Source organism: Hylaeus anthracinus, unplaced genomic scaffold, assembly GCF_026225885.1.
Source record: "Hylaeus anthracinus isolate JK02 unplaced genomic scaffold, UHH_iyHylAnth1.0_haploid 12001, whole genome shotgun sequence".
NCBI lineage: Eukaryota > Metazoa > Arthropoda > Insecta > Hymenoptera > Colletidae > Hylaeus > Hylaeus anthracinus.
Window position 1 is genome coordinate 1,985,460 of NW_026534348.1, and position 23,931 is coordinate 2,009,390.

Below are 23,931 nucleotides of genomic sequence, written 5' to 3' on the forward strand. Positions count from 1 at the left end.
TCTTGCTCGGGGCGCTAATATTGCTAAAACCGGCCCTGACTCCAATGTATAAGTACATACCGGATATAGCGATTGTATTACGCTTTACGGTGCGAGTTTCATAGGGTGAGCTGTCATGCGTTACTACGACGTGAGCTTAGAAGCCGCGTAAATATGGCCGCGGCCATAATGAGTGGTTACTACTACGATCGTGTGTAATGAGAACGCGTGATGTTTGTGATTGTTCTTGTTGGTGTACGGTGATGAGATCGACGTGTCATCGGCAAAGATGAGCGAAAGAAAGTTTACTCGTGGCCTGGGTAAGCCGGGCATGGCTGCTCAATTACGGGAGACTGTCTCTCAGGTAGTACGTGAGAGCACCGTACAGGTAGGTCTGCTGACATCTTCAACCCGATACCTTTCGGCCTCTCGAGTGTACCTAACAACATTTGCAGTTGTTTTAAACAACAAGTATGCAGTAATAATCAGTACCAACGAAAACTTCTTCTGGATATTATTTATTGGAGCATTCATTACTTCTTTAATTCAATATTCATGATAACTATTATCACAATTTTTGTTATAAATGTATCCAATTTAAGATTAAATAGAATAATCTTTATTCAATTTTTGTTTATAATGTCGTAATAGCATTATTCGCGTTAATTTTTTTTTTATATAATAGCTTGAAGACGTAAAATTCCACTTCTTTTAAGGATAATGTTATTCACGTTGAAACATGACCATTTATGGTATCTTGCAATGTCTTGGTTCATTAATTATTACCTTGAATTAAGGATAAGTCGAATTCTTCTCGAGAATAGTTGTTTGGCTCGTTTACTGTCATGACATAATAGAGATTGATAAATTGATGTTTAATTTCTATAGAATGATCTACTGGAAGTTTTAATTTACATAGATTAGGGGTCATTCATTTTATTAATGGTATTATCTTAGTTCTCTTATGTTTTCAAAGTAACTTTTACTAACCAGGTCAGGGTATATGTAATGTCTTTTTTGATATGTTATCATTTATCTTATAATATTCTTATTTACTTTCAGAATAAGCCACATTTAGTAGAACCTATAGACTTTGAAAGTTTTGTATTAAAGAATAAAACTTTATTACAAAATGATCCGCAGAGAGAGCTTCTATTATATCCTCAAGATGATGTTTCAGTGAGTTTCAACTCAGCATTTCTTATCTATTTGACAGAATGTGCATCCGTTGTATGAAAAGATTATGAGTTCATACACAGGATGTTAGTAGCTTTACTATAGTAGTATCAATGTTCTCTTTTTTTTTTCCTTATGGTATCAAATAATTAATTAGATATGATTTTGTTGGTATAAGAGCAATACAGAAACAATATAATTATCTTTACCAATGTTTCAAACAGTTTTTCTTCAGGAATAGATAATGATAAAAATAATTGAAAATATACAAATGTTTGTAAAAATGTATATAATAACAATAAATGAAATTGTTTAGAAAAAACATAAATATATCAATAATATTAACAAGGAATAATAAACAAAACGATAGGAAACAGAAAAAATATTTGGAAATAAGAAATGAAGTAAACAAAAATGTATATGTATTATATAAATATTATATATATTATTATATAAATTTCTGTGTATATTTTTATATATTATAAACAGTGAGGAAATGAATTATATTGTTTCTGAACTTCTGTAATAAAATTCCTTTGCTTTTTATGTTATTATTTAATTAAAGGTAATATTTAATATAATACAATATTTAAAAAAAATTATCAACGTGCTCTAGTATGTTTTTCTTCTGCAGCAAGTGGTATTGCCTAGAAGATACCGTACTCTTGTACCAACAGTACCACAAGTTTCAGATAACGAGGAAAGAACAGAAAACCTTCTTACGAAAGAATGTTTGCGAAGCTATACATCTAATTGGAATCTTATACATTACAAATATTCAGCATATAGTGGAACTTATCTTGAATTGCCCAAGTATGTTTTTATATCTAAGTTCCAAGAAAATTCATCACTAAGTTAATTATCATTATTTTATTTTTGTAATGATGTCTAACTTCTACAAATAGTGCATATAAAATTTAAACTAAATAATGTTTTAGACTAATAAAAGAGTTATACTTTTATATTGTCATATTAATAATTGCAGCATGCTAGTTTATTAAATATAATGTACTTAGTAAAATTTAGTATATTTGTATTTTCTTATTTTTATAGAATATCAAAAGCAGATGATCTGAAAGATGAAGTATATGAAATTGATACAGATGTAGACCAAGTTGATGAGGTAAAATATTTTGTTTTCTGTGTAAATATTATTAATGCTGTGTAAAATTAATATTCTTGATCACAGTATTGTATTAACAAAAATATATTATTTATATAATAATGTACAATAGTAAATGTATGAATTGAGTATATGAATTTCTAGAAATAGATTTTATATTTTTTTTCTTTTTTAATTTGTTTTTTTGCAGAAACAATTTACAGTACAATAATAATAGAATTTATTTTTTAAATGTACTTCTATTATATACTTCGTAACTTGTGTTACAATAAATCTGTTCTTTTATACTTTTCATTTTCTTGTGTGATATTACTATGAAACATTAGATAAACAAGTATGGAAAAGTATATCAAAATCAAATAGATTAATTAATTTCATTAGGAGTTAACAAAAAGTAATGGAATAACAAAAGAAGGCTATTTAATGAAAGGACCAGAAATTGGTAGCAGCGATCGTATGTTTGCAAATATTGGTTCAAAATCATTCAAGAGACGATTTTGTCATCTTAGACAAGAAGTTGATGGCACTTATATTCTTGAACTTTTTAAAGATGAAAAAAAAGGAGAAGCGAAATTAACAATAGTAATGGATTTTTGCACCGAAGTTGTTAGGAATCCGAAACGTGGAAGGTATTGTTTTGAGTTAAGAATGAGCGGGACTCATAAATCGTATACTTTAGCAGCAGATAATGAGACAGATATGCAAGATTGGTTATTAAAGTTGAGCTCGGTATTACAACATTATAAACAACAAGAAGAAAAACGTGCTGCTTCATTAGAAAGAACATGTAATACACCCCCTCCTTCACCTCAACCTATACAGGTATTATGTGTAAATATAAGCGATATTCATTATAAATGTTTTCAATAGAATTGTTGAAAATCACGTTTTATGATGTTAATTACAGGTTTATGGAACGTTAAAAGGCTTGGAGCAAAGCATGAATCCACAGCTAATCAAATATTCTAGAGAAACTGATACCAGTATAGCATTAGCTAGACGTGAAAATCGTAAAAGATTATTCAGTATTTACCCTCATATTCCACATAGCAAGCAACACACAGGCAATTCTAATGAACAAAATATTGATCCATACAAAGAACAATTTGGACATAGAATTTTTGTGAAATGTGAAAGTCTTAAATTTAGATTACAAGCACCAATAGATGAAAAGGAGTCATTGTGCCAGGTGGAACCATATCAAACAACATTAAGTCTTTACGATGCGAGGAATGGTAGAAAACTTACAGAAAACTTTCATTTTGATATTAATCATGAAGTTGTTCAAGAAATGGTAAAAGAACTAAGTCCTGTAGGTATTATGACAGAATCTACAGAAAATATGAAATTACCAGATGACTTAAAAAATATACCATTAGATTGGATTAAATATCCAAAACAGGTTTGTTGTTAACAATTGTAATAGTATAATTAAAGAATTGGTTTGTTAATTATTAAGTGTGCTTTATTTTTCACTTTTACAGGCCATATTTAGTATTAGTAATCCTCATCCTGATATATTCTTGGTTGTAAGAATAGATAAAATATTACAAGGAAACATATGCCAAACTTCGGAACCATATTTAAGAGCTGCAAAAGATCCACGATTAGGTTTGAAACTGCACAAACAAGTCAGAGCATGTTGTCAAAGGTATAGATCATATATACTTCTTTAAATAATGTAGAATTTTAATTGCTTTGATGTTTATTTTTTAGACTGGGGAATTACAGAATGCCTTTTGCTTGGGCTGCCAGACCATTATTTAGATTATATAGTAACGAATTAGATACATCGTCAGATTTTCCAGCAATATATAGACAAGAAGGAAATAAAATTAAGGACGATGAATTATTAAAACTTCTTTCAGAGTATAGAAAGTATGTTTCAAAGATTATATATGAAGTTATGTATGAATGTTGACGAATATTGTTTTTATTTTAGACCTGAAAAACTTAGTAAATTGACTGTGATACCTGGCTGGTTAAAAATAAAAATTGAGTCAATTACGGAATTACCTGACAGTATGTATTCGATTAGTAAAATATATTTCTTGTACTTACAAACGATAAATGATACATCGATTAATTTCATTTTTTGTCTAGATACATTGTCTACATCCTTAACAGCTTTAAAGCCATTTCCATTACCACCAACGTCTGAACCAACTCTTGAAGTTGCAGAATTTGAAAGTACTTCGGAAAAAGACGTTCATCCTTACACAACGTACATTAACCATCTTTATGTATATCCACAAACTCTATGCTTCGATACTCAAAAAATATTTACAAGAGCCAGAAATATTGCGTGCATCGTTGAATTACGGAACGATGACAGCGAAGATACTACGCCTTTAAGAGTACGTATAACGTGTGAAGAGTATGTGTATTAATTTTTTGTTTAATGTTAAATAAAGTAACTAATTTGGTTTAAAAATTAATGAAGTATTTTTAATGTTTTCTACATGTTTTTGTAATAGTGTATATATGGAAGACCTGGTGCTCCACTTTTATGTTTACGAGCATGTTGTGCAGTTTTACATCATAATGCAATTCCCTCTTGGTACGAAGAAATCAAAATACGGTTACCGACGAAACTTCATTCTAAGCACCATTTACTGTTTTCTTTCTATCATATAAGTTGTGATATGAACAAGAAGAAAGAAAATGGAGTCGAAAACTGTGTTGGTTATGCTTGGTCCCCTTTGTTATATAAGGGAAGGTATGATATGCCTTTTACAAAGTTTTACAAAATTCTTAAACACAAATTGAAATAAAATACATATTATATACCTTGTATTAGCGTATATGTGTACATACATTAATTTATACATTATTTAGCTAATACAAGATATTATATACCTTTTTATTTACAACAAAATGGTAATGTACTCATATAGCCATAAAAAGAAATATATATTTCTTATAGATTAAATGTGGATATGGATATGAACGTACAAACATTACCCGTGGCAACACACTTACCTCCAGGATATCTTTCTATACAACCACTTGGGCTTGGAAAAGGGGTAAGAATTAAAGCCCCCATTTATACGTGTACGCGTGTACACAATTGAATATTATTTTAATTGATTTATCGATGATCTTATTAATGTCTTTTTTTGCAAAGTAAAGTAAGATGTACAGACATTTGCAATTGTACTTTAAAATATTCTAATAATTAATTCTATACTACTTCAGAATGCAGGACCGGAAATTATTTGGATTGATTCTCAACGGCCAGTGTTCACAGTAGCTTTTCAACTAATTTCAACTGTATTTACACGTGATGTACACTTGCATAATTTATTTGCTCACATGGAACGAATTCTGGACACGAAACTGGGAGCAATGCCAGCGGATTCGGAAACTTGCAAAATATTAAAAGCTGCTCACGCAGTACAGCTAGTTACTGTTATCACCTTTCTTCCTACAATATTGAATCAACTGTTTACATTATTAACTTATACTATGAACGAGGAAGTTGGATTATTTATTATAAGAGTTTTAATACATTTTATAAATATGGTGCACGAAGCTGGGAGAAAGGAAACTCTTCAAGCTTACATTAAGGTAAGGCACTATATTAAGTTTTTTTCAAACAATAAGAAGACTAAGAAAATGAAATAAAAAAATAATATTAATACCATATTGATATGCTTTACAGTTTGTATTTGTATCGCCTTCGCAAGGAAATGGCAGTATAACAGTTCATGAGCAATTAGGAAAACATCTTCCTACATTGTTGCAACCAAGTAACACTGATTTCTTAGTAGTAAATAAATTCATGCACCACTCCAGCTTCTTTTTCGAAATAATGATCAAAAGCATGGCTCAACATTTACTTTCAACAGGAAGAATAAAGGTAACATTTTATTCAAATGGAACATACACTGCTCAACAGAATTTACGTAAATGAATTTAACTTAACCAAATTATTTTACAGATGCACAGGAATGAAAGATTTTCTAAAGAATACCATGACAAAATTCGAAGTTTAGTAGAAGTTATTATGCCTTATCTTATGACCAAGTATAAAGAAATGCCTGTTGAAACACATGAATTGAACAAAAGTCTTGCACAGTTCCTAAAAGTAAGTAAATATAATCTATGCATTCAATATTACATTTAAATAATAAAGTACATTATTTTTTATTAAAAACTTGAATACACTCATTATATGTATACCTTACTTTATAAAATACTCTATGCTAATTCTATAAATCTTAAAATAGCGATGTCTTACATTCATGGATCGTGGATATGTGTTTCGTCTCATCAATTTGTACATAGACAACTTTTCTCCTGGAGATCAACGTACGCTGCACGACTTCAAATTTACGTTCCTGCAAATAATTTGTTCCCATGAACACTATGCGTCTTTCAACTTGCCGATGATGCAATCACGAATTACTTCCAGAGGTAAATATAGAACTAGTACTGTTATCATACTCGGTATCTTCAATTTTATAATGTAATCATTTTATGCTTTATTTAGAAGATACAGAGAGTGATCCAGAATGTGATGGTATGTTAAGTCATGTTCATACACTCCCGTCTTTATTGTGGTTTATTATTGTAGCCATAGTGAGTGGGAGTTGCACACAGTTTTCTTAATATTAATCACTATCAATCACTAGACTTTTAGAAAATACTGTTATGGTATTTTTATTTGTTGCAATGCAAGCCTGGTTTATTATATTATTGAAATGCACTGAAATCTATGAAGGATTTAAGAGTTCTAGAATATTTAATATTTATGCAATATAGTGTACACATAGACTAGAATGTACATACAATAATTACACGTTTTATGTTATACACCATGTTCTATAATGCAATCTCAAACTTTTTAAAACATATTTCCGTTAAGCTATCTTAATTTTGTTCAATTTTTAATGTTTATAGGTGGCCCTTATGTATGCGCATATTTTCTTATTTTCATATAAAAGTAATATGAATAGAATAAATGTATTAATATAAAATATTCGTTACAGATTTAATGAGCGAGTATTGTTTATCTGAGGATTTTTGTAAACATCACTTTTTGGTTGGACTCTTAATGCAAGAAGTCAAAACTTCTCTAAATGAAGTTATACAAATTCGAAAAGTAGCAATAGCTACATTAAGAGATTTAGTGGCAAAACACGAACTTGATGATAGATATCAAAATAAGGTAAGGTTAATATGAAATACTCTATAATGGAATGCAATACTAAGATTAAGGCAATGTAGTCTTCAAGATTTAAACTAAATTAATTTATAATTAACTGCATTCTATTGCAGGGTCAATTAAGTAGAATAGCATCCATTTACATACCGTGGCTAGGTATTGTATTGGAAAATTTACATCGACTGCAATCTGTACATGATAATAAAACAGACGCTAAACAAAATGGTATCAGTAGAATATCGACTAGTAGTTCATTTTTAGCAAACAAAGATACTAGTAGTAATACAACTACTACTGGAACTCCAAAGTCAATTCATAGGTATGTTTTCAAAATTTTAATGCTACATTTTTTATTTAGAAGTTATAGACTATCAAACAATTTAAACGTGTTACATTTTTCTGAGAAGTAAATAAGCAGATTGAATAATTTATATATAATATTATGTGTAGACTCACGTTACACTTGGATACACAGTCTCCAATACGAGCATCCATGCATTTACGCGATTCTACGTATTTCGCTGCCATAGCAGGTCAAGGTTTGGTTAACGGTTACTCCTGTACTAGTATAGAGTCAGATACTTCAACCATGTCTGGCGCCTCTCAGTCAAATATATCTCAAGAAACGACTATCATTCGTGAACCTATCGAAAATGGTACTGGTGAGAAAAAGAGACATTCACGTTCCTTGAGTGTAACACAGTCATCGCCTAGATGTGATAAATTGCAATCGTCAGAAGTTAGAGACATATTACTTTGTTTCCTATTTGTTATAAAATATTTGGGTGATCATCAGGTCATTGCATGGTGGCAGCAATGCAGCGACTGTGAAATTTTAAACTTCTTTTCAGTAATAGAGTAAGTTAATATTAAATATATCATTAGACTAATGTTTTTCAAAGTATTGCAAAGTTTTTAAAAATATAGAAATTTCTGCAATTGATTGTTTATTTCTATACTGTAAAATATACATTATTATGATTCCTTTTTAGAATGAGTTTGCACCACTTTAAATATGTTGGAAAAAGACAAATAACTACGAATGCTGCAAACAGTTGTGGAAAACCTCGAACAGTAAAAGCAATGACATTGCCGGCTAGAATGGCACCACCTGATTTTTCTACTGAAGGGTCTGCCACTAGTACTTTACAACCTCATAACAATACACTAAGAGAAAATCTTGTTGAAACTGACAGTGGAAAAGTACATCAAGTTTTATTAGAAGCAAATATGGCAACAGAAATTGGTCTCATTGCATTGGATTGTTTAGGACTATTCTGTATTCATTTTAAGGTATGAAATGATGTGTAGATATTGTGTAGAACTGTGTGGCTTATTACTAAGAAGTAAATTGTTCGTATACATGTGATTTTGTTTTTTGTAGGATGTACTTTTAGCGGCAGATGGAGATAATCCTATAATGCAGAAAGTTTTCAGTATATATTTGTCATTCTTGCAAGTTGGCCAATCTGAAACTTTGCTGCGTCATGTTTTCGCTAGTTTTAGAGCTTTCTTAAATAATTATTCTATAATTCTTTTTCAAGGTACGAATTACAATGATGAGTAGTATACAATTATATTCGTAGAATGTAGTAACATGTGTTTGACTTTTACTACGACTGAAAGAATTAAACATTTAAAAATTCGTTATTAATCCTAATTAATCATTTATTATTAATTTTATAGGGAATGCAGTTCTTTGTGGACGTTTGTGTTATGAATTACTACGTTGCTGTAATAGTAAACTGAGCTCCATTAGGCAAGAGTCCTGTGCTTTGCTTTACCTTCTTATGAGAAGTAATTTTGAGTTCACTAGCAGGAAGGGGTTAACTAGAGTTCACTTACAAGTAAGCATGTTGAAAAAAATCAAATTACTTGTAATTATTAAAAACATGTCACTAACATTTACTTTTGTAAAATTATTAATTAATACCTAAGAGAATTAAATATATAAATTTGTATCTTCATTTTATCTAAATATAAATCTAGGAATATTTTTAATATTTTATTCGCACTATTTGCTCATGAATAGGTGATAATATCAGTTTCCCAAATGCTTGGAAATGTTATTGGATTGAATAATTCAAGATTTCAAGAATCGCTTTCATTAATAAATAGTTATGCTTCGTCTGATAAAGTGATGAAAGGTACTGGTTTTCCAGTTGAAGTTAAAGATCTTAATAAAAGGATTCGAACAGTTTTAATGGCGACAGCCCAAATGAGAGAACACAATAATGATCCTGAAATGTTGGTGGATTTACAACATAGTTTGGCTAATTCGTATGCTAGTACACCAGAATTAAGGCATACGTGGTTAGAAACTATGGCTAGAAATCATGCAAGGGATGGAAATTTTTCAGAGGTACATAATTTGAAATCATTTAAAATAAAATGTTCGTATGTTATGTATTAAGAAATACATTAATATTGTTTCTTTAGGCCGCTTGTTGTCAATTACATATCGCTGCATTAATGGCGGAATATTTGAAATTGAAGAAAGTTCACACGTGGGGAGCGGAAGCCTTTGACAAAATCTCTGAAAATATTTCTAGAGACGAATGTAGCCTTAAACTCGATGCTGGTGAGATTTGTATGTTTTGCACATGTTTGTATTATATATGTATTAAGTTACTATTATTTTCAATCGTGCTTGTTTCCTTATCAATTTTTATATTATACATGTAAAAAATGCATGTTATTGATTTGAAATTATATTTATTCTGATTAATTTGTATTAAATTTGAATGTATTGGTATTAATATGTTTGCATGGATTACATTTGTTTAGTTTTCATTTTTAGATGTAAAATTTTATGATTAATTGTATTATTTTAGGTGTGCAAGATATTCATTACAACGACTATCTACTTCTTGAACAATTGGAAGTTTGTGCTGACATATTAGAAAAAGCAGAACGATTCGAACTCCTTGGACATTTGTATCGATTAATAGTTCCTATGTATGAAGAAAAACGAAACTACGAAGCTTTAGCAAATTGTTATTCGCATTTGGCACAAGCCTGTAATAAGATTGTCGAGGTTACTAAGTCTGGGAAGAGACTTCTTGGAAGGTTCTATAGAGTTGCATTTTTTGGCTCGGTAAGAATATTAAAAAGTGATACTACTAATAATTTTCATTTATATAATCCATATAATACATGTATAAGTAATCTGTATACATGTGCTTTTAGGCGTATTTTGAGGATGAAAATGGTCAAGAGTACATTTACAAAGAGCCAAAAATTACATCTTTATCAGAAATTTCAGAGCGTTTACATCATTTATATTCCGATAAATTTGGTTCAGAGAATGTCAAGATGATAATGGACTCCGTGCCTATCGATGTAACTGAATTAGATCCAAAACTAGCATATATTCAAGTGACACATGTTACGCCTTACTTTGAAAAATTTGAATTAGATACACGACAAACAGAATTCGAACAGAATCACAATGTGTCGTGTTTCATGTTTGAAACACCATTTACTAAAGAAGGAAAAGCAAGGGGTAATCCAGAAGATCAATGGAAACGGAGAACAATTGTTACAAGTACGCTAATTTTCCATCTAATTGCCACCTATCAAATAATTTATAAACAAACAAATACCATTAATACTCATTTATATTTTAGCTCAATATTCCTTTCCATACATTAAAAAACGCATCTTGGTAACTGAAAAACGGTTAATGGAACTGAGTCCAATTGAAGTTGCTTTGGATGAAATGCGACAGCGCGTCCAAGAGTTAGAAGATGTCGCTCTTATAGGTCCGACAGATGTGAAAAAATTACAATTAAGGCTACAAGGAAGCATATGTGTTACGGTAAATGCTGGACCACTTGCATACGCTTCTGCATTTTTAGATCCTGCGTTGTCGCCACAATATCCAGATGATAAAGTTGAAGAACTAAAAGATGTCTTTAGGTAAGTTTCTTTATTAAGGAAGGAAAAGTAATTATTTATTATTTTACTTACAATATCACTGATTTTCAGAGAGTTTGTTAAGATATGTTACACAGCGCTTCAAATAAATAGCAAATTAATAACATCTGATCAACACGAATATCAAGAAGTGTTACGTGAAAATTATCAGAAACTATGTCAGAATTTATCATCTTTGCTTGGAGAACCTATTTGGCCTGATGAACAAGTTGGTAATTTTAAACGTAATAGCGCTGCTTTGTTTAGTGCTATCAGTGGTGCTAATAATCATACAAGTACAGCCTAAAATGATGATTAAAATGATGTCATCTGTAACTAAATTACCTTTGTTTTTAAAGTAATTTCTTATGTAAGTGAATGGTACAAATTTAATTACACACAGTGCTCCACTAAAGTTACTCCATTTTAATATTTTCGCTATTTTAAATAATAGGAGAAACTGAAATTGTCGTTCAAATCTCTATGAAAGAAAACAATTCTCACCATATTATATTAGGCTTAAAGCAGTACAGTTTTTGTAAGCAATATCTCTCTCTCTCTCTCTCTCTCTCTCTCTCTCTCTCTCTCTCTCTCTATTACTCGAAACAGCGAAGATAAAAATAACTTGTTTTCAATGAGTTACTGTATTCTAATTGATCATTAATTTACTTAAGCACAAAAGACACTCTGTTACTACTTGTGGTTGTTATTATAATAGTAAGTAAGTCAATTACTACACTTCCACTTTGCTGTCATAATCAAACTTTTTTTAATTATTGTATGTACTAAATGGTATTGCTTAAGTATTATCCATTTATTGTAACTTTTGGTCATTTTTATTCGAGGACTTTACTGGATAAAATGGATAAAAATCACAAACAGTGGACGTAAAATACTATATCTCAAAACAATATAAAAGTATTACACTGTGGCCTAATGCAAATGTTCTCAATAATTTGATCACTGCCATATTTTCATATGTAACATATATATGCCATATTTAGCATATATACACTCTTTTTAGTGCAAATTTATACTGACAGAAAAGTAACTTTCAAAAATAGTATGTAGATACTTTACTTTCGTAAACAAATTTACATGTTTTCTAACTTAAAGATTTGTAACTGTCTACACCAATATGCAATTTCTATCTATCGAATAAGAATATTATACATATTAAATCTAGTTGAATGTAGTATATTTTGGTGTCAAGCACCTAAAGGGGCATTTATATATGCGTACATATTGACTTAAGGATTTAATGATTTGTATATTGGAATACGTTGAATGTGTAGAACTTAATTTGTATATATTTGTATAATTTATTCTACATATATGTATTATGTAAAGAAGATATAGCTAGCAATCATTCAATATTAATGCAAATATTAATTGAAAAGAGGGAAACGTTTTATGAGATAGTATCAGTTTAAAAAGTTCCACATTTTAATCGAATACGAATTTTTTACATATTCTATACGGTAAGAAATTTTGACAAATTTTGTTGAAATGGATATGAAAATTTATATTTTATATAGTCTCTACTACAATATTTATCACATGAAATCACGATAATCGTTGAATCTCCTCATTCTGATTCACGGTAACACAAAATTTTATGGATAATGTACTTAACAAAAATACTGCTTTCTTTCCAATGATATTTTTCAGAAATTATTTTTATTTCATATTGTTTGCTTGTCTTCTTTATATAATTTTGTTGTGATACATTCTAAATAATGCATAATATTTACTGTATTTTCATTTTGTACAATTTTGTTCAATGCTTTATGTATATAAAAACTACAGCTAATTAAAATTTTATGTATTTATAAAATTTAATATCGTAAATAATGAGTGTCTTTAAATTTTATATCTCGCTGCATTTATTGCACATAAGATAACAATTTTTAAAAAAAGTGGAATGAACTCTTTTATTTGATAAAAATGATCTTTACTCTGTTATGGGTTTCCATACAAAAAACTATCTGAAAATTTTACGTGCTTTTATGTATAGTAAATGTATAATTGTAATTAGTATGTATAGACTGTTGTGTTTAAATAACGAAATATTGTTATTTATCTTTGGGAATATGTGTCACTCATAGATAGAACTTGTCTAAAAGAATGTTTCAATAGATACAATTGAAAACCGTTCGAATAGAATTGTAAATGATTTTGTCATTGCATTATTACAATTGGTTTTTATTAAATTTAACTAATATAAAAAAGAAATACAGCTGTACATTAGTAACATAATATACGAATTTGGGGTTCAGTCATAAAAGAATGCGTTCACTTCCTATGAAGTTAATTGTGTCATTTTTAAAATAAAAACATGCGGTTACATATTCTTCCAAAATTGCAATTGATTTGAAAATTTGAGTAATGAATGTATAGTGATTTACTGTTGTAATGCTACAACAAAAAGACTGAATGCAAACTATCTATTTCAGTATGTAAATTAAAAAGATTAGACTTGTACACTGATAGCATTTTAATTAATGGATCAATTTGGAGATAATATAAATAGTATTTGACTGAGAAAGGAAGTAAAGCTTACGTGCCATAGCATACTATTTCTTTCATTCAGACTGCATTTTGTAGCTAGGTATAATGCAAATGGACATCGCACAGAAACGTCTGAATATTTGAAAATGTATGCTACTAATTGTTTCAATTAATGATACCATTAGAAATAGAAGAAGTTATGCTTATAGAATTATAAACTATTTATACGAAAAATTAATTTTAAGAAACAACTACATATACTTCATACATATAAAACATTGGATTCTTCATTGCTGATATCTATGTTAAGTAGAATAAATTTATGCCGGATTTATACTAAATGATCTTTCATAAAGCTCTCTAGAAATAAATGAGGCAATAATTGTTATATTAATTTATATACTTTCAAATGTATTAGGAAAAGGAAAATCATGTTTTGTATGCATTTAAAGGTTGTCAAAAATCTTGTTAAATATTCTTTTACAATACATTTTAAGGGCTATTCATAAATTACGTGATGTTAATTTCATCTGATCTCTTTCACTGAAGCAAAGCATGTGTATAAAAAAGAAATTACCGATAAAATTTTAATTTACATATTTGACATTCTTTCTTATAACTTGTTTTTTCTTTGACCAAGCTACCCCTAAGAGTGTGACGTAACTTTTGAACAGCCCATTATTTAATTTTAAGATTTACTACAAAATTGAATACACACCTAATAACAATTATTACTTCGTTTTGTGTGTTACATATACATGTATCTTACATTTATTTATTTTTTAATTATTATTTAGCAAAGCAAAATATCAAACAATTTTAGAGGATATTCTTGTTCATATAATTGAAGAAGATGTTTTGTCAAATGCGGTGTCTCTTTAGTAGTGAAAGTTTTCATAAATGAAAGTCAAAATGCTGTCCATTAATACGTTACAACTACTATCGTCATTTCTAATAAAAATAATGATATTTTGCATTCATTGTAATCTTTTATAAAGAAGAGAAAAAAAGAAAGAACAATATTAAGAACTATGTATGTATGCAAAAGAGAAAAAGCACATGTCTAAATTCAGTAATATAAATGAATGATGCACGAAAATAAATATTGCAATTATATAAAAAACATATAATCTTAATTTTAATAAGTATCAAATTAATTTGTGATGCAACACTAAAAATGTAAATGCTACTTTGTGAGTTTAGTCGATGTTCGTTAAATATGCATACATTTGTACAAATACATGACATTTTTTAATTAGCAATTATGTTAAAAATAATACTATTGAATTATCTTGCAAGTAGATCAGTTTTTTTTAACTTTAATATTATAAAGCATTTGAGTAATTATTATAAATTGCAATGGGATAATAAGTAAAAGGCATACTCGCACAACGTTTCTGATAATTTTACATTGAATTATGTTTAAGCAAATACATTGCTTGCAACTTATAATACACCGATGTTATAATTATTGATATATGTGACCATTATAGAAACACTGTATTTGTTACTCCATTGTGATTAAGATAATAAAATGACAAATAACTTGAAAATGTTAGCTCTATTGTAATAATTCTTCTCATTGTTAATTTGTACACTAATAATTGACTGATATTAAGTTTTTTAAATAAATAAAAATACCGAAAAATGTGGCGTCATCTCTCAGTGAACCATCCAAGTTTGTCGTGAAATAGTTGCCGCTAGATGGCGCCACACTTCCAGGTTTTTCATTTCTTTAAAAAACTAGGCATTAGACAATTATTAGTGTACTAATCGACAATTATTAGTTGAATTACGATAGAAAGTATGTAAAATTACGTTTATATGCAGAAAAAAGTAGAGAATATATATTTTGAAAATTTTCATGTTCGTGGCGTTATCGAACGACGCCGAGATGGAAACTATTTCACGACAAACTTAAAGAGTTCACCAAAAGATAGCGCCACATGTTACGGAATTTTTATTTATATAAAAAAATTTATTATAATTCAATTATTAGTGTACAAATCAACAATTAGAAGTTGAATTATGATAATTACGATGTAAAATTACATGAATATGCAGAAAAAAGTAAAGAATGTGAATACATGTGAAAAATTAGTTCGGTCACCGCCGCTAGATGGCGATACCAATCGCGGGTCCATTAGCTTGCCTATAAATTCAAATAATTAATGATTTTTGCAAGAAGTGTGATATTAAGTTGTAAGGGAATAATTGTAAAAGGATGAGAATAGCTATATAAACAACTTTTGATAGAAGTATTATATTTTTATAGTTTTGTAAGCTAACATCCATGGGCCAACGATGGCCTAAGTCTTTATTAATAATAATAAAAATAAAAAAAAAAAAATAGCTTTCCTTATGTCCTTATATGTATACTAGTGGGAAAGGTATCGCTAGTGCGTTGGACACATTATACAGTATGTATTATAGAACGTATTTACAACGATATATTTACACTGTCATTACAAAAGTTGTGTTAATAATACCACAGACTATATATTCATCGATTTATATTACCGCATACACAACAAACATTCACTCAACCGTGGCTAAAATAAACTATGCTTCATTCTCATTCACACGGTTAACGTTCGTTAAACTCCTTTGAAATAACGCTGACACATTTCTCGAGTAGCGGCACGTTCGGATTACGCGTTGAAATAATTTATAACTTTAATCTCACAAGTTTTGATTAAGTGACTATGAATTCTCATACTCTTTCTCACGGCTTTGTAAAAAATATAAATCTATACAAAAAGAAAGAAAGAAAGATAAGAAAAAAAAAAGAAGAAAAAAAGTGATAAAAGCTGTACGGCTACGTTTAATTAATTAACATAAGTTCTCGCTCTATTGCACGTATAAAGTTTACTCGAATGAAAGATACGCACTCCGTCGTGATCCAGCATCATCGATATTAGTATTACTCGACAATCTTGATCCCCTTCGCACGGTAATGACGATCCTATAAAATCGCCCTAACGAACTTTCTACTTTCTACGTACGTGTTCACTAATACGTTTACATTCTGCATTCATGTGCATAGAAAGTAGAATTACACATATTATAATCTTAAATAATTAATAATTAATAATAATTATTTAAGATTATGATTAGGTTGGTCTAGTAGCTATTGTTACCTTAATATGATTGAAACTGTGGGAGTCGGAAAAGAAATTTAATTAATAGAAATCAAAGATGAACGATGTTTTATTCGAGTAACAGATGACGAATAATGTCAACTTTGTTATTTTGTTTGATTAAATAATTACTCGTGTGTTCGTTCTCCTTAAAGAATACTCATTCCACAGTTCGTATTCTATTTTTTATTTCTGGACTAACGAATCAAATCAACATGTAATAATTATCCGATTGGACAATTAAATTTACATTTGTTCTTTTGCAAAATGTTTCACGCACGAATCTGCTACGAGTATTACATACAATGTTCTTGGTCACACGATGAGACGGTTTACTTACAGACATAAATAAGACTAATTACAAGAAATATATATATATATTTTTTTTTATTTTTCTTAGCCGGCTCATAAAGATACTTTTCGACGAGCAGGTAAACACAAGCACGTGTGCTTCCCGATGGGATAACAAAACAAGAGAGATAGAGAGACTGTTCTTCAGAACGATGCTTTCTTTCTCGGACTATAACATCGGAAGTTCGAGTCATTAAATTAATATCACTAAACGATATATTAACCGACTGAACGTTTGGATGTTAGATGAGATATTTGAATCGATAAAAAAAAAAAAAAAAAAAAATAAAAAAATAATGAAACGATCCGGAATGTCGTTAAATTACCCCCGACTTTTACGAATGTATATTACAATGTATCCACTAAAACCGGACAAATCATGCGTCGGATTGCACGTCGATTCATTGATCGGAATTCCCCATCTCACCCTTAGCAGCACTTATTACAATCGTTAGTACGGAAGCACTTGTTTCGAGAATTACGCTATCTACTAGTCGAAATTTGGCACCAGACGACCGACGTTGTTTTTCTCTCTGCGTTGTTTAAAGCCGGCGACTGACTTGCAACAGAACGCTGTAATGTAACTGCTCGGCACCAGCGTTACATTACAAGATCGTTTCTGGAATCACGAATGCTCGCTTCGAAATCACGGCTGAATTCTCTCTCAATTAGAGATGGCGTGAACTGCTACTTTTGAATCACTCGTGATTCAATCACGTTCATTCTCAATCACGGTGATTTTTCACAGTGATTCGTGATTGTTCGTGATCGCTTCTATTTGGTTGAGAACATTCTTTTCACTTTTCACGAATTATGTTGTTCTTAGGTTATACAGGGTGTCCCAAAAATGTTGTAATACCTTGAAAGGGGTGGTTCAGGAGGTGATTTGAAACAACTTTTTCCTTAGTGAAAATGTTGTCCGAGGCTTCGTTAAGGAGATATTAACAGAAAACCCCGACCAATCAGAGCGCGAGTATGCCGGTTGAGCGTAGGCTACGCGATAGGCGGCCGCGCTCATACGCTACCAAGGCCGCTCCATCGACATACTCGCGCTCTAATTGGTCGGGGTTTTCTGTTAATATCTCCTCAACGAAGCCTCGGACAACAATTTCGCTAAGGAAAAAGTTTTTTCAAATCACCCCCTGAACCACGCTTTTCAAGGACCTCCAACATTTTTGAGACACCCTGTATATGTATTATAATATGGTCTAAAAGCAATGTTAACATAATTTTAATACAATTTGTACCGATATTCCTATCAACTTATTCAACGAAAGTTCAGGATAAACGTAGATTGTTGTCGCCTCGTGGTTGACCACTTGCGCCAGAGAATTGTTCTGTTGAGTGCAAAAGGTTCAAGTACGATCGGACCGCATCGAGCCAATTCGAGTAATAACGTATCATTCGACGATCGACATAGACGTTTCGAGCGATTGGGAACGTTAAAAGTACTATTCGATACTCACTGGTAGGGTTGACAATTGGTCCTTCTTAAAAAGAAGAATTCTTTTCTCAGCACTTACTGTTTTTGTCTTGTTTTGAATTCGAAACGAACACTGTACGTGTATGTGTGTTAAAATTACTTACTGTATACAGGGTGTCTCAGTATTTGTGTAAGAATCGAAAATGGGAGGTAGCCGAGACGATTCTGATTCACAATTTCCTTTGCAAAAATGTCGGATGAGGCTTCGTTTTTGAATCATTAACGAAAAACCATCGGCCAATCACAGCGGCCGAGTAGCGCGCGCTCAGCCGCGAAAGGTTTGCCCAATGGCTGGCCTGCTAGTCCTGGCTTGAGTCAGCCACTCACGAGTGAGCGCGCGCTACTCGGGCGCTGTGATTGGTTGATGGTTTTTCGTTAGTGATTCAAAAACGAACCACCATCCAATATTTTTGAAAAGGAAATTGTAGTCCAGAATCGTCTCACTTACCCCTCCTTTCCGGTTCTTACACTAATTCTGGGACAGCCTGTATAGGAATAACGCTATTTTGGTCCCGTTATAAAGAAATATAGTCGTTTAAAAAAATTGCTCTTTGAAGTTCAGGAAATACTTTGTCCGCGACAAAATAGTAATTTCAATAAAACGTGCACATTTCCTGCAAAAAGTTATCACGTTTCGAGCGAGATGACCTTTTATGATTTTCAGTAAGTTTCGGACGTTTTCATCTTCAACGTTGCCTTTAAAGAGAGGTTAAAACAAATTAGTTGGTAAACTTTAATGCGAATATTTCGAATATTAATACTTATAGCATTAGTCTAGTTTGTCGCTGATAAACACGTAGTTGATACGATATTAAACTCGTATAAAAAAAAAAAAAAAAAAAAGAAAAGAAAACAGGTAGGTAAATCGTTTTAGATACGACAAGTAAAACAATAATTGAAACATTGGACGACTGTGAAATCGCTCGAGGACACGAATCGACGAGTTCAATAAATAATTCCGTTATCTAATAATAGACTGCCAGCGACGTACGAGAACAGAATCCGTGTTCCAGTAATATCATGATAAGTATCAAGTAGTTGGAAACGTTAGACATTCGGTTCGTCGTCGTTAAAGGTTACTCGATCCCTTCGCCGATCGAGTCGATTTCCGAACCGATGGTTAATAGCCGATTCGACATGGTGAATATCCAGTCGAATCGGTATCGTTTACGTTCGGCTCTATTCGAATGCACGCTTGCTAACTCTTCGTGGTTCAGATTTTCTGATTTCAGTACGTTTTCGTCGAGCCTCGCTCGACACGAGACCGCAAAATATTAATCATGGGACGATCAGTGGCAACCGCAGCTCTTGACGACCATGTTTTTGTACTTCTTTAGTATAACGTTGCTTTCGTCGAGGAAATACAGCACGGAGATCGGTGAGAGCTTGGTCGGAGCGCAACACGGCTTTGGTACCTTACCAGGACTCACCAGGTGCACCAACGTTTGGACGATCGCGTGATTGGTCGCGTTCATGTGAGCGTTCAAAGGGAAATTGCATTCGCCGCTGCAATAATATGCATCGTAACCGTCCGGTGCTATGATCCAATCCTGAAAAATAAACATTTATTAATCGTTAACATATTACGTTCTTAGGTGCATCGCCGAGACCAGACAGACTTTCATCGGGCATCGCAGACCTGGGCAGATTTTCTTTTCAATTAAAATGAGGAAGAAACGAGGAAGCTTACAATTAGAGATCGCCGAGCGTGATACTCACTTTTCGATTAGCTTTGGTACGGTTGTAGATAAAAATAATTGAAACAGTATATAGTTTTCGGGACAAACAATTACTACTGTTTATTAGAAGAAATGTACAATGCAACATTTTCTTTATTGTTACATAGTTTAGAATTCGATGTCGTTCGAAACAGAAGATTTGCTAAAATCATATCAAACGGATCTTTAATAATATTATCATTTATTTTGTTAAGAAATATGTACACTGTATAAATTCAAAATTGACAATTAATCTGGCATTAATTTTCAAGTGGTGAAAGGGTACGTTAAACAATGGTATATTAAAAGTGCCCAGGTCTTACGTATTCCGTACGGTTACACATTTCTGGCGTAACCCACCTGCCACTTGAGGTCCCTGAAGCTGACGTACAACGTTTGAATTTTGCAAGTCCTCGAGTTGTACTGCACGCCGGGATCTGCAAATGAGGTATCGATAATATATAAATATCCTTTATCAACGCTAGCTTTTAAGGATTATTTCTAAGGAATTGTTTCTAAGGAAACTTCTGTGCATTTATCGTGGACAAATTTGTGCGTCTAACGATGACGTTACCGTAGCAAGAAGCGAAATGACTAAAATCTATGATTTATTTTTGTCAACACTCTGGTATAATCGTTTAAGCGTACTATACAAGAATTGAAAGTCTAGTAATGGATTAGGTCTGGATTGAAATAAATATAATAATTGGTACATAGGACGTTACCTTCCAGACTTACCGGTGTATGGATTATTCCGATAATCCAAACTCGAAGACTCGCTCTTCTTTCTTCTCCTGGCGTCTCGTTTCTGTCGTACTTTCGTCTCCCTGATGCCGGAGCTCTTGAAATACCCAACCATGAAGGGTTGTCTGTCGGGATCACCCCTGAATCCGACGATTCCGATGTCCTCCGGTCTCATTTCGTGCACTGAAACCAGCCATGACGAGTGACTTCGTTAAAAGACTGAAAATCATGCCTGCAGTCTTCGCTCTGTATAATTATGCAACGCACAAACTTCAGGGATTGTTGAAGCTCAATTTAATACGCGGTAATCGTTTCGGGTAATATACGAAATTCGTCCAGTATGACGAGGAAAATAAACGATAACGTACGTCAACAACGTATTCGTTGTATGGTCATGTTAACACTTTACGGATATAGAGGATAAAGAAATTGGAAATGAAAAAGTTTTTTATTTCAACGAAGAGGAACAACGTACTGTAGTGGGAAGCTGTGAAAATGATGTTTTGGTTGTAGGAGCTATCGAGGAGTTTAATTTTATTTACAAAAAATGAATGGTTCGTATCATTCAAACGGTTTATTCGTTCATTTCGCCGAATCATCACAAATAAAAAGAAAGTCACGCATCAAGATTCTTGATAATTGTTACTTTATCCCAAGTATGGAACGATCGATTCAGTGAAAATATTAAACTGTTCCATTGTTTGAACATTCCCTTAATCAAACTGACCGAGAACCGACTGAGATTCTACTGTACACGTAATTTGAACGCGGAGAAGCATCTCTCGCGTTCGAACGGTACCGAGCAAGCAGAATCGAGAGGAAGGATTTGAATTCGAGGTTTTCCGAATTACTCGGATTTGATTCCATAAGTGGAATGCGCGCAACGACGATCACATTTGCTTGCGTGTTTATTAGAATGGCCTGGCAGGCGACGGATTGGAATTATTAATAGCCAACCTTCAGGAATATTAACTATTTAAGAATCTCAACGCCTATGTCAGGCAGCCCGATACGTGTCGAGCCGTTCACTTCGTCGATATAGGCGACAGTTCATGGTTTCCCAACGCGTTGGCCCTGCAATTAAGTTGCCGCTACACCGTTGCACGTTTAATTAATTGATCGTTCCGTCGACTGGCATACCGATCGGTCAATTATTCTTAATTATCTTTACGCGGCATGCATAACGATTCGTTCAAGTTTCAGCGTTCGGTGGAATACGCGACAGATTGGAACGTTTCGTAATGTAATCGGAACTTGAAGAAGTTGTGACACTTGTTTATTATAATTAACGAAGCCGCATTAATATTCATGCCGTAATAATTATATTCCTTAACAGTTTACAGCGCGACAAAAATAGTGCTGCTTTACATGCGTTAGCATAATAGCGTGTCGCAAGCTGTCCCGTGGATTGGTAACAGTGACGATATCAACGTTAGAAATATTACACTAAATGTGTATACGTATACGAATATTACACTAATCGAGAAACGCGATCGTTAGAGGATCTAGACATACCGGAGCCCGAAGCGAATTACTCCGAAGCGAATTGCTCCTTTTCTCATCTTTGTTTTACGAAAGGCAGATGTTGTCGTTATAGACAAATATTTATCCGCGAGCAGTATTATTCTATAAAAGTGTTTGCAAATATTTTCTTAACATTTACCGTGTAATATATACGCAAAGAAGCGTTTAATAATAATAAATATACGCGACAAAGTTTCAAACAAATCGTTTTGTAATATCATTTCAAAAAGGATTAGCGAAGAAGCATTGTTTTACTTGAAGATTCATTAAATGTTCGCGAAGGTGCTTAGAAAAATTGAACCTAAATAGGAATTTATTTTATTCTGGGAAATATCACTTTCCGTGCGACAGGTTGTAGAAACTGTTTGGTCCTTCGTTGGCAGGAAGTTCGCGTATTCGAAAGAATGTCGATAGCTCACGGCTGAAGGGAGGCGCGTGAAAACTATTCCAATGAAGCGATAGGGAAAACCACAACGTAAAAACGAATCGCCAAGTACGACGGAAGAGGATTTTTAACCGAAATCGATTCGCATGCAGCTCGCAGGTTTCGCGCAATATCGAAATTCGAACGAAAGGACACGCGTACGTGCGAGCAATTCAAACGGTCTCATTGTATCCTCGTGACTGGCGACTCGTCTCAGCGTGCAGCGTTGCTGCGTATGCAAATGATCCGTCTTACGAGCACGACCGTGCCGAGTCCGAGAAAGCTAGTAAATTGGCTCGCAGGAATGCGCATTTGCCGTGATTGCAGCGGACACCTGCCGCTGCACTTTGCGCGCCGTTATAGAATCAACTGGCGACGAACTTGTCGACGATGTTTCTCGTAGACGCGAATCCGATCGACTTACATCGCAATTTCTCTGGATCGGACACTTCGGACTTTCGACAACGTGGCTATAGTTTAACACGGGGATAACGCTTATTTTCGATATCGCAATGATACACGATAAACATTCTTTTGGGAACGTTGTTCTTTCTTTTAAAATAATTTCCCAATTATTGTAATGTTCATAAACGACCGCTGTTGCAAATAACCCCATTCGACGGCAATTCATCATGGAGATAGCGCGCACACTGTCGAATCACGAGAAAGT

The 23,931-nt window shown here is 32.3% G+C and overlaps 2 protein-coding genes across 6 annotated transcripts in view; one reads left to right on the plus strand and one right to left on the minus strand.

Moving 5' to 3' along the window:
• The first annotated feature begins 101 nt into the window (after positions 1 to 101).
• Positions 102 to 15,517, plus strand: LOC128891059 (dedicator of cytokinesis protein 9). Of its 4 annotated transcripts, none has more exons than XM_054150232.1 (29): positions 102 to 367; positions 1,042 to 1,158; positions 1,790 to 1,968; positions 2,209 to 2,278; positions 2,660 to 3,100; positions 3,186 to 3,680; positions 3,763 to 3,929; positions 3,995 to 4,156; positions 4,221 to 4,300; positions 4,382 to 4,635; positions 4,756 to 4,997; positions 5,205 to 5,304; positions 5,477 to 5,848; positions 5,943 to 6,140; positions 6,222 to 6,368; positions 6,511 to 6,697; positions 6,774 to 6,803; positions 7,273 to 7,451; positions 7,562 to 7,767; positions 7,899 to 8,306; positions 8,441 to 8,741; positions 8,833 to 8,992; positions 9,135 to 9,295; positions 9,481 to 9,810; positions 9,888 to 10,038; positions 10,283 to 10,545; positions 10,638 to 10,995; positions 11,078 to 11,369; positions 11,439 to 15,517. In XM_054150232.1, the coding sequence occupies exons 1-29, from the start codon at positions 269 to 271 to the stop codon at positions 11,671 to 11,673; spliced, it is 6,384 nt and encodes a 2,127-aa protein (XP_054006207.1). In that variant the 5' UTR covers positions 102 to 268; the 3' UTR covers positions 11,674 to 15,517. The 4 variants fall into 4 exon arrangements, with proteins under 4 accessions (XP_054006207.1, XP_054006208.1, XP_054006209.1 ...); XM_054150233.1 differs by having other exon boundaries at positions 9,888 to 10,029; XM_054150234.1 differs by lacking the exon at positions 6,774 to 6,803.
• A 4,072-nt stretch (positions 15,518 to 19,589) lies between these two features.
• Positions 19,590 to 23,931, minus strand: part of LOC128891060 (protein 60A-like) — a 32,376-nt gene continuing 28,034 nt past the window's right edge. Inside the window, exons 4-6 of one of the 2 annotated variants that reach the window (XM_054150236.1) lie at positions 21,308 to 21,496; positions 20,930 to 21,006; positions 19,590 to 20,401 (exon numbers count right to left, since the gene is read on the minus strand). In XM_054150236.1, coding sequence (XP_054006211.1) covers positions 20,141 to 20,401; positions 20,930 to 21,006; positions 21,308 to 21,496 — 527 coding nt within the window. In that variant the 3' untranslated portion in view covers positions 19,590 to 20,140. Of the gene's footprint in view, positions 20,402 to 20,929; positions 21,007 to 21,294; positions 21,497 to 23,931 lie in introns of both variants that reach the window. The other variant, XM_054150237.1, reaches the window with a different exon arrangement.